Here is a 12109-nt window from a genome sequence, read left to right as displayed (position 1 = left end):
CCCAAATAGACCGGAAGTGACCCAAATCAACCCGGAAGTGAACTTATTTAAACATTAACTGCCCTAAATAGCTACATTAGGCGCTAACATTTGCTTTTTTTGTCCGATTGAACCCGTTTCAACATTTTAACCCCAAAAGTGAACCTCCTGAAGCTGTTTTTTACGTTTTGTTCCAAATTTCAAAATATTTTGGCGCAATTGCTTTTTCTTTTAATTCCCATTCATTCTCTATGGGGATTCAACATTTGCTCTCACTTCTACATTTTTTAACCGATTCAACCCGTTCCAACATTCAACTGTTCATCCTTTGCCTGCCTATTCCACAACTTTCCACTTACCAAAAATTCTCTACAATTTCGTTTTTCTACTCTTTTTTCCACATTTTTCAACCGATTCAACCCATTCCAACTTTATTCACTTTGTTTACCTTATGCTTACCATATTCACCTCCTTCACCCACACTTCCAGTGTGGCGGCCATCTTGGATTGACCCGGAAGTGTCCCCAATGAACCCAGAATGTACCGGAAGTGCCCCATATCAAACCGCAAGTGACCTTAGGTAAACAGGAAGTGACCTTAGGTAAACCGGAAGTGACCCCAAATCAAACCGGAAGTGACCTTTTTAAACCGGAAGTGACCTTTTTAAACCAGAAGTGACCCCAAATAAACCGGAAGTGACCTCAGCTGGACCGGAAGTGCCTCTAATCAAACCGGAAGTGACCCAAATCAAACCGGAAGTGACCTTATTTCAACATTAAGTGCCCTAAATAGCTACATTTTAGCTAACTTTTGCAATTTTTGTCCGATTAAACCCGTTTCAACATTTTAACCCCAAAAGGGAACCTCCTGAAGCCGTTTGTTGTCCTTTTGTTCCAAATTTCAAAATATTTTGGCGCAATTGCTTTTTCTTTTAATTCCCATTCATTCTCTATGGGGATTCAACATTTGCTCTAACTTCTACATTTTTTAACCGTTTCAACCCGTTCCAACTTTCAACTGTTCATCTTTTGCCTACCTATTCCACAACCTCCCACTTACCAAAAATTCCAAAATTCCATTTTGAAATTCAACCAAATTCTCCACAATTTAGTTTTACACTTCTATTTTCCACATTTCTCAAGAAATTCAACTCATTTCAACATCATTCGGCAACATTCCCCAAGAAGTGAATCAAAGTCTTCGCCTTCACACGCAATTTCTCCAGAAATTGCATTTTCTAGTTCTTCTATTTTATTCTCCACACTTTTTTGTCCCGCTTCTTCTTCCACATAGTTCATCCGATTCACTCCGTTCCACTTTTGACGTATTCCAAATATTCACGAGATGAGCGCTTCCATTTTTCTCGTTCCGAAAATTTTCCGATTTCGCAAAATTCGCGAATTTACGACGAATTTTTCCCCATTCATTCTTAATGGCAGATTCGACATTTCACTTTTACGTCATTCCCCTTTTAAATTCACCTCATTCAGCACATTCAAACCACATTCGGAATGATTCTCGACATTCCCAAAATTCCCAAATTCAAAAATTTCACGTTTTCACGTTAAAAATTTCGACAAAATTTCACAAAATTCCGTTTTTCACCTCTAATTTCTACATTTCTTGACCGATTCGACCCATTCCACCTTTCAACTGTTCATCTTTTTCCTACCTATTCCACACCTTCCCACTTACCAAAATTTCCAAATTTTCAATTTTGAAATTCACACCAAATTCTACAAAATTTCGTTTTTCCACTCTAATTTCTACATTTTTCAACCGATTCAACCCATTCCAACTCTATTCACTCTGGTCACCTCATACTTACCATATTCACCCCTTCACCCCCACTTCCACTATGCTTTCACAATTCAACCCTTGACCCCCACTTCCAGTGTGGCGGCCATCTTGGATTGACCCTGAACCTAGAATGAACCGGAAGTGCCCCAAATCAAACCGGAAGTGACCTTAGGTAAACAGGAAGTGACCTCAGGTAAACCGGAAGTGACCCCAAATCAAACCGGAAATGACCTTTTTAAACCGGAAGTGACCTTTTTAAACCGGAAGTGACACCAAATAAACCGGAAGTGACCTCAGCTGGACCGGAAGTGCCTCTAATCAGACCGGAAGTGACCCAAATAGACCGGAAGTGACCCAAATAGACCCGGAAGTGAACTTATTTCAACATTAACTGCCCTAAATAGCTACATTAGGCGCTAACTTTTGCTTTTTTTGTCCGATTGAACCCGTTTCAACATTTTAACCCCAAAAGTGAACCTCCTGAAGCTGTTTTTTTATGTTTTGTTCCAAATTTCAAAATATTTTGGCGCAATTGCTTTTTCTTTTAATTCCCATTCATTCTCTATGGGGATTTAACATTTGCTCTCACTTCTACATTTTTTAACCGATTCAACCCGTTCCAACATTCAACTGTTCATCCTTTGCCTACCTATTCCACAACCTTCCACTTACCAAAAATTCCAAAATTTCGTTTTTCTACTCTTTTTTATTACATTTTTCAACCGATTCAACCCATTCCAACTTTATTCACTTTGTTTAGCTTATGCTTACCATATTCACCTCCTTCACCCACACTTCCAGTGTGGTGGCCATCTTGGATTGACCCGGAAGTCCCCCCAATGAACCCAGAATGTACCGGAAGTGCCCCATATCAAACCGCAAGTGACCTTAGGTAAACAGGAAGTGACCTTAGGTAAACCGGAAGTGACCCAAAATCAAACCGGAAGTGACCCCAAATCAAACCGGAAGTGACATTTTTAAACCGGAAGTGACCCAAAATAAACCGGAAGTGACCTCAGCTGGACCGGAAGTGCCTCTTATCAAACCGGAAGTGACCCAAATCAAACCGGAAGTGATCTTATTTCAACATTAAGTGCCCTAAATAGCTACATTTTAGCTAACATTTGCAATTTTTGTCCGATTAAACCCGTTTCAACATTTTAACCCCAAAAGGGAACCTCCTGAAGCTGTTTTTTGTCCTTTTGTTCCAAATTTCAAAATATTTTGGCGCAATTGCTTTTTCTTTTAATTCCCAGTCATTCTCTATGGGGATTCAAGATTTGCTCTAACTTCTACATTTTTTAACCGTTTCAACCCGTTCCAACTTTCAACTGTTCATCTTTTGCCTACCTATTCCACAACCTCCCACTTACCAAAAATTCCAAAATTCAAATTTGAAATTCAACCACATTCTCCAAAATTTAGTATTACACTTCTATTTTCCACATTTCTCAAGAAATTCAACTCATTTCAACATCATTCGGCATCATTCCCAAAGAAGTGATTCAAAGTCTTCGCCTTCACACGCAATTTCTCCAGAAATTGCATTTTCTAGTTATATTTTATTCTCCACACTTTTTTGTCCCGCTTCTTCTTCCACATAGTTCATCCGATTCACTCCGTTCCACTTTTGACGTGTTCCAAATATTCACGAGATGAGCGCTTCCATTTTTCTCGTTCCGAAAATTTTCCGATTTCGCAAAATTCGCGAACTTACGACAAATTTTTCCCCATTCATTCTTAATGGCAGATTCGACATTTCACATTTACATCATTCCACTTTTTTCTACATTGTTCAACCGATTCAACTCATTCCAACTTTCAATTGTTCATCTTTTGCCTACCTATTCCACAACTTCCCACTTACCAAAAATTCCAAATTTGAAATTCAACCAAATTCTCCAAAATTTCGTTTTTCCACTCTAACTTTTACGTTTTTCAACCGATTCAACCCATTCCAACTTTCAACTGTTCATCTTTTTCTAACTATTCCACAACTTCCAACTTACGAAAAATTCCAAATTTTTAAATTTGGAATTCAACCAAATTCTCAAAAATTTTGTTTTTTATGCTAATTTCTACATTTTTCAACCGATTCAACTCATTCCAACTTTCAACTGTTCATGTTTTGCCTACCTATTCCACAACTTCCCGTTTACCAAAAATTCCAAATTTGAAATTCAACCAAATCTTTCTAAATTTCGTTTTTCTACTCTAATTTCTACATTGTTCAACCGATTCAACTCATTCCAACTTTCAACTGTTCATCTTTTGCCTATCTATTCCACAACTTCCCACTTACCAAAAATTCCATATTTGAAATTCAACCAAACTCTCCAACATTTTGTTTTTCTACTCTAATTTCTACATTGTTCAACCGATTCAACCCCTTCCAACTTTCAACTCTTCATCTTTTGCCTACCTATTCCACAACTTCCGACTTACCAAAAATTCCAAATTTGAAATTCAACCAAAATCTCCAAAATTTCGTTTTTCTACTCTAATTTCTACATTGTCCAACCGATTCAACCCGTTCCAACTTTCAACTCATCTTTTGCCTACCTATTCCACAACTTCCCACTTACCAAAAATTCAAAATTTGAAATTCAACCAAATTCTCAAACATTTTGTTTTTCTTCTCTAATCTTTACATTGTGCAACCGATTCAATCCATTCCAACTTTCAACTTTTCATCTTTTGCTTACCTATTTCACAACTTCCCACTTACCAAAAATTCCAAATTTGAAATTCAACCAAATTCTGCGAAATTTCGTTTTTCGACTCTAATTTGTACATTTTTCAACCGATTCAACCCATTCCAACTTTCAACTCTTCATCTTTTGCCTACGTATTACACAACTTCCCACTTACCAAAAATCCCAAATTTGAAATTCAACCAAATTCTCCAAAATTTCGTTTTTCTACTCTCATTTCTACATTTCTCTACCGATTCAACCCATTCCAACTTTCAACTCTTCATCTTTTGCTTACCTATTCCACAACTTCCCCTTACAAAAAATTCCAAATTTTGAAATTTGAAATTTAACCAAATTCTCCAACTTATTTCAACATTAACTGCCCTAAATAGCTACATTAGGCGCTAACTTTTGCTTTTTTTGTCCGATTGAACTCGTTTCGACATTTTAACCCCAAAAGTGAACCTCCTGAAGCTGTTTTTTTATGTTTTGTTCCAAATTTCAAAATATTTTGGCGCAATTGCTTTTTCTTTTAATTCCCATTCATTCTCTATGGGGATTCAACATTTGCTCTAACTTCTACATTTTTTAACTGATTCAACCCGTTACAACATTCAACCGTTCATCTTTTGCCTGCGTATTCCACAACTTTCCACTTACCAAAAATTCTCTACAATTTCGTTTTTCTACTCTTTTTTCCACATTTTTCAACCGATTCAACCCATTCCAACTTTATTCACTTTGTTTACCTTATGCTTACCATATTCACCTCCTTCACCCCCACTTCCAGTGTGGCGGCCATCTTGGATTGACCCTGAATTGCCCCAATGAACCCAGAATGAACCGGAAGTGCCCCAAATCAAACCGGAAGTAACCTCAGCTAAACAGGAAGTGACCTCAGGTAAACCGGAAGTGACACCAAATAGAACCGGAAGTGACCTTTTTAAACCGGAAGTGACCCCAAATAAACCGGAAGTGACCTCAGCTGGACCCGAAGTGCCTCTAATCAAACCGGAAGTGACCCAAATCAAACCGGAAGTGACCTTATTTCAACATTAAGTGCCCTAAATAGCTACATTTTAGCTAACTTTTGCAATTTTTGTCCGATTAAACCTGTTTCAACATTTTAACCCCAAAAATGAACCTCCTGAAGCCGTTGTTTGTCATTTTGTTCCAAATTTCAAAAAATTTTGGCGCAATTGCTTTTTCTTTTAATTCCTCAACTAAACCGGAAGTGACCTAAATTAACTAGAAGTGCCCCCATTTGAACCGGAAGTGACCCCATACAAACCAGAAGTGCCCTCATTTTTCTACATATGCTCTAACTTACAATTTCTGTCCGATTCAACCCGTTTCAACTTTAGAATTCCAAAGCGAACCTTTTAAACTTTTCGGTCAAAATTTCAAAAAATTTTGGCGCAATTTTTTTTTAAATTCCCAATCATTCTTTATGGGGCATTCAACATTTGCTCTAAGTTCTACTTTTTCAACCGATTCAACCCATTTCAACTTTAAACTATTCATCTTCTGCTTACCAATTCCACAACTTCCCACTTAACAAAAATTCTAGATTTTCGATTCCGAATGTGTATATAGCTGAATATTAGCTATAATCAGTCTTGCCATTTTTTATAGATGTGACTTGAAGGTTCCATGCCACTGCTGCTCTTTTTTTAACGTATAAAGTTTACTATACGGATTAAGCAGTTGCAACTAAATTAGGGATTTTAAAAGTTAGTGGATTCTGTTGTTTTGTTGTTGCTTAGTGGCCTAGTAGTAGAGTGTCCGCCCTGAGACTGGAAGGTTGTGGGTTCAATAACGGCCGGGTCATACCAAAGACTATAAAAATGGGACCCATTGCCTCCCTGCTTGGCACTCAGCATTTAAGGTTCGGAACTGGGGGGTTAGATCACCAAATGATTCCCGAGCGCGGCACTGCTGCTGCTCACTGCTCCCCTCTCCCCCAGGGGATGGATCAAAATCACATGGGGATGGGTTAAATGCAGAGGACAAATTTCACCACACCCAGATGTGTTTGTGACGATGATCATTGGGACTTTGGGGGACTTTACCGTGGTACCGAATTATAAATCGAGAATCGAGGTAAATCACAGGTAATGGTACCGACTACTGAAATTTTGGTATCGTGACACTACTACTCAGCACTAAAATCACATTTGTCAAAATGACATTTAACTCATTAGCAAAAGATGGAGAAGGATGTGACAGGCAGCTGTGCTTTTTCTTCGCTGCCCATCATAACTTTCCCAAGCTTTCTTGGCAGTTCCTTAAAAAAATATTGCTATTCAACATTGTCCTTATAATTTATTTTTTCCTCAGTTTTCATCTTAATTCACATATTTTTCCCCTAACTCATCATTACCATTTATAATGCACAATTTCTGTTCTCACAATACACTACATCGGATTGCGAAGCCTTCGGTTAAACCTGAGACGTTCTATTCGGCGGCCGCTTGGAACATGCTCTCGCTCAAGGAAGACTCCGACGTGCCTTGCTTGTCTGCAGAGCTCCACAGGTTGGACATTGTGGTGGCGGCCCTCAGAGGTGAGGTGGCCTTGTTTTGGCGAAACCAGAGTGGGTGGTTACATCTACTACTGGTCGGGCCGGAGCGATGGCCGGCATCTCCAGGGGGTGGCCTTGAAGGGTGGCCGACCGACTGGTCTCGCAGGTGAAGTAAGTCACGCCGGTCTCAGAGCGTATTATGTGACTGCCTCGTTCACTCCTTGGGTCGTGGTGTCGTTTGTCACGGTATACGCTCCCACCGGGGTGAGTGAGCTCTCCACGAAGGAAGCCAAGCTCAACTCGGCGGTGGACGTGGTCCAGAGGGTGGGGGTGACATCCTGATTGCCCTTGGGGACTTCAATGCTGTCACAGGCACCTCCAGGAGTGGCGATGAGGCGCGCAACGGTCCTCACAGCTCTGTAACATTTCCCGACGGGGAACACGACCCCAAGTACTCCCTGATGCTGGACTTTGCCACGGGTTATAGGCTGAGGGTTTGTAGTTTATGGTTTCAGAGGGCGGTTCCGTGGCCGTGGACTTGGTATTCTAATACCGGCCCCACCAGGAAGGCGATTGACCACGTTCTCGTGAGTTGATGATAGTCCCTGCTGCAGGCCTGTCGGGTGTTCCGGAGTGCTCAGTTCTTCGATACTGACCACCGGCTCCTCGTCACCACGCTACAGCTCCGTCTCAAGGCCCCGAGAAGGACAGCGCCTGGCCAAGTAAGGCTGGACGTTGGCCGGCTACGGGAGCTTGACGTGGCTGGGGCATATGTAAGGAGTCCGGCTGGAAGGCTTGGGTGGCTGGACTCCTCGGGGAGTCCGCAGGCGATGTGGGAGGGGTTCAGAGACTCAATCGTGGGGGCTGCCAAGGAGAGCATACTTGACGTACCCAGGAGACGTTGGAGTGGCCTATCCGTCGGGACGACGAACATTGTCGTGGGCATGCCGATCGCTACAGGCAGCTGGGATCAGGAGGAACGGGTCCCTGAGACGGTTGAGCATCACCTGATTACAGGTGATGCCCGCCCGGTTTACAGGGCGATCCGGGAACTTCGTTCGGCTGGACCCAGGCCGCGAAGCTCAGCGGTACTGGCAGCGGATGTACAATCCAGCCGGAAGAGGGCAAGCTGAAGTGCAGGGCCGAGTGCTTTCAGGGGTTGTAGTGAGTCAACCCCCTCAGGTGCGAGTTATCCGTGGACGGTATCCTAGCCCCAGCGCCTTCCCATCCTATCAGCACTGATGTGCCCAGCCTTGAGGAATTCCGAAAGGCATTGGGCCAGCTGGAGTACAGAAGCGCAACGGGGAATTGTGGTATCTACGCGGAGATGCTCCGTGCAGGGGGGAGGCCGCCCTTGAGGGGTTGCACTCCCTGCTCTGCTCTGCGTGGAGCTCGGGCGTTGTCCCAAGCGACTGGAAGCAGGGCATTGTTGTTCCGATATGGAAGGGGAAGGACGACATCCGGGAGTGCAAAAACTATCGGTTACCTTCCTCTTAGTGCCTGGCAAAGTCTTCGCCCGTGTACTTCTGAACAGAATGCGCCACATTGCGCTACAGCATCAGCGACCTGAGCAATCCGGTTTCACACCAAAGAGATCCACCGTCGACCATATCTTTGCTCTCTGCGTCCTGACAGAGTGCCTTTGAGAATTCGATAGAAAGCTGCTAGCAGCCTATATCTACTTCAAGGCATTCGACTCAGTAGAGACGCCCTGTGGAGACTCCTAGACCTCCGGGGATCCATCCGCACCTCGTCCACCTTGCCTTGGCTCTGTATTCCGGTACTGATTGTGTGCTGTTAGGCACGGCGGCACCACCGCTGACTTCTTCCCAGTTGATACTGGGGTGAGTCATGGGTGTGTGCTCGCGCCGGCCCTCTTCAGCGCTTATATGGACTGGATTAAGGACTGAGTCGTCGGGAGGATGGACTGTGGAGCATCGTTCGGCAACTTTCGGATCAGCACCGACAACGCGGTGATCTTTGCGGAGACACTGGATGTCCTCATGGGGGCCCTCGAAACGCTGGGTGAGGAAGTGGAGCCGTTGGGTCTACGTGTCTCCTGGATCAAGACAAAGATCTAGGCATTCGGCGAGATTCTGGATGGTACTATTGAGTCGGCTGACGTGGCAGGCAAGAAGGTTTGAGATTGTGGAAGAGTTCACCTACCTCAGCAGTGTGGTTCATCGCTCTACCTTGTGCGAGGCAGAAGTCGATCGTCGACTTGGCCTTGCACAGGGAGTGATGGGCTAGCTGAAGTAGACCGTGTGGCACTCCCTATATCTGAGCAGATTGACGAAGGTCCGCGTCTTTCGCTCACTGTTCATGCCTGTCGTGCTATACTCAAGTGAAGCATGGACACCGACCGCGAGCCAAAGACGACGGCTGAACACCTTCGTTTGCACCTCGCTTCGCCGCATCCTCGGGATCTGTTGGCAAGACCGTGTGTTCAACCAGACGGTACTGGAGAGGGCAGAGATGAGGTGTGTTGACTGTCAGATATGGGAGCGCCAGCTGCGCTTCTACGGCCATGTGTTTCGCTACCTGCGGACGGACCCGGCTAACAGAATAATCTGAACTATGAGGCGATGTGCTAACATGCAAACCAGGCGGAGAGATATTTTGTTGAGTTGTGATTTAGGGTATGTCGAGATTGATATTTGATAGTAGCAAGGCGGTAAACACCAGAACATTTTTATGCTAGGACTCCGGGATACAGGATGTCAAGATACACTAAGCAACAATTTTGGGTCGTATAACATTAGTAATTACATTATTTTGCCCTAAGCATTTCCCAACAACGGTGTTGTTTGGCCCCTGAGACCAAATGGGTTGAGATAAAGGGTAGTTATCAACTTGAGATGAACCAAGGAAATAACAGGAAATAATAGTGGAAAAAAGGTGGCAAAAACCCTTCCGATAACTGGATCTGGCCCACAACCTACTGGTCCATCAGTAGCCTATTGGGAGAAGGTGGGGGTTGAAGGATACTGTTGCCTACATGCAGCATCGCTCTCTTCCTCACATGGACAAGGGAAAAGGGGCTGTGAGGATTACTTTCCTGGATTTCTCCAGCACCTTTAACACCATTCAGTCCATGCTGTCGGTGATGGGCGTGAGCTCACACCTGAGGGCATGGATGATGGACGATCTGACTGGCAGACCCCAGTATGTGTGCATGAGAGGCTGTAGGTTTGGCATGGTGAGGAGCAGCGTGGGAGGTCCGCAGGGAACGGTGCTCTCTCCCTTCCTATTCACCCTGTACACCTCTGACTTCCAGTACAACTCTGCGTTCTGCCATGTGCAGAAGTTTGCGGATGACACTACAAATATTGGCTGTATTCGAGATGAACAGGAGGAGTACAAGAGCCTGGTCTGGCGCTTCGCCAGTTGGTGAGGCTCCAACCACTTGCACTTAAACACCGCGAAGTTCAGGGAAATGGTGGTGGACTTCAGGAGGCCCAGGCCTTGTCCTGAGCCAGTGACTGGAAACTGTGTGGAGATAGTGCAGACCTGTAAATATCTTGGGAGTGTTGCTGGATAAATTAGAGTGGTCTGCTAATGTGGACGCTTTGTGCAAGAAAGAAAATGCCGGCTGTACATCCTCAGGCAGTTGGCATTCTTCAACATCTGCAATGTCTTGCTGGGGAAGTTTTATCACTTTGTTGTGACGAGCGCCCTCTTCTTTACGGTGGCGTGCTGGGGGGACAGCATCAAGAAGAGGGATGTCTCACGCCTAGACAAACTGGTAAGGAAGGCGGGTTCTGTTGTGGGCGCAGAGCTGCCTGATCTGACGTCTGTAGCAGGACAGCGGGTGCTGTATTGACACTTTCGTCTGCTGAGGTTTATTTATTCAATCACTGGTTTCTTTTGTATCTACTGTGGCTCTATTATCATCTCTTGTTTTGTTTGTCATTTTTGTTATGTCCGATGTTTATATTGTCTGTTAATTCATTGATTTAATTGTTTATTCGTACTGCTGGCAACTGAATTTCCCCCCCGGATCAATAAAGTATCTATCTGCCTGTCTGTCTAGTCCATCTGTCTATCTGTCTACACCTCTTGGAAACTTAGGGGCTGGAGGCTTTCTCCGAAATACCCTCACCCATTTTGCTGGTAACAGACGACAATTCTACATGGGGACCGTTTTTTTATTCTCACTGGAGCATAGACACCTACTCCCAGATGCTCATCGCCACCCACCTTAACTGTTATTGCATTTATTGTAATATTACTACAGTATTTTCTGTACTATATGGCGCACTGGATTATAAGGCGCACATGCACACACGCACAATTGCACTCCCCAAATCATCACACACATACTCAAAACACACGCACACACAAACATCGCCATATAAGTGTGACTTGGAGCCACCTCTTTCCAGGTCAAAGCCAATAAAAAGGAGCCCAGGGGAAGTGGAAGAGCTTCACTTTCCCTTCTTGCACAAGAAGAGACACTGGCTCTGGTTGTGTTCTTGTTCTCCTGTCTCTTACTGGCGTACTGTATGTTTAATTGTAACTTAATAGGATAACCCAGAAAATTACTCACCTTAAGGTTGCCCACTTTGTCCTCAAATGACTTGAAGGTTGCAGAGTTCCTGTGATACAAGTGTTGCGTCAACATTTCACAAATGTTAATTTTCGTCATAATAATACTAATACTAATAATGTCCCCGCCTACTGCCCGACGACTGCTGGAATAGGCTCCAGCATGCCCATGACCCCCGTGGGGACAAGCGGTATAGAAAATGGATAGATGGATGAATAATAATAATAATAATACGATTGTCAAGTAACATGGTGGATGGGGCATAAAGATGGTGCAAAATACGAGTATTGGATTGTTCCCAGGAATAAATTGGCATGGCTGAAATTCCAAATTTTAGCAACAGGTGGTGCAAAACGTGAGTATGGAATTATTGAATAAATTGGTATTGCAGAAATTCCACATTTTTCCAAGAGATGGTACCAAACCTTTACATGAGACCAGAAGGGGCAATCGAGTAAACAAGCTGAAGTAGTAAATATATGGATAAATAAAATGGCACGGGGTCGGTTCTGAGTCACACATGGAAGCACATGTTTAGATTTTTGATTTAATTTCTTTGCT

General features: G+C 43.7%; 1 protein-coding gene across 10 annotated transcripts in view; it reads right to left on the bottom strand.

Moving 5' to 3' along the window:
- LOC125988692 (tumor protein D54) overlaps positions 1-12109 on the bottom strand; it is a 177151-nt gene that overhangs the window by 70104 nt on the left and 94938 nt on the right. For 6 of the 10 annotated variants that reach the window (XM_068653190.1, XM_068653191.1, XM_068653207.1 and 3 more), the window contains 2 exons: positions 11549-11597; positions 9390-9425 (listed from right to left, as the gene is read on the bottom strand). The exons of 1 other annotated variant lie outside the window; for it this stretch is intronic. In XM_068653190.1, coding sequence (XP_068509291.1) covers positions 9390-9425; positions 11549-11597 — 85 coding nt within the window. The remainder of the gene's footprint in view (positions 1-9389; positions 9426-11548; positions 11598-12109) is intronic. 3 more of the 10 variants (XM_068653198.1, XM_068653199.1, XM_068653215.1) reach the window with 1 other exon arrangement.

Source organism: Syngnathus scovelli, chromosome 2 (genome assembly GCF_024217435.2).
Source record: "Syngnathus scovelli strain Florida chromosome 2, RoL_Ssco_1.2, whole genome shotgun sequence".
In the NCBI taxonomy this organism is placed as follows: domain Eukaryota; kingdom Metazoa; phylum Chordata; class Actinopteri; order Syngnathiformes; family Syngnathidae; genus Syngnathus; species Syngnathus scovelli.
The sequence above is the reverse complement of the archived record's forward strand: the minus strand, read 5'-3'. Positions and strand labels throughout refer to the sequence as shown.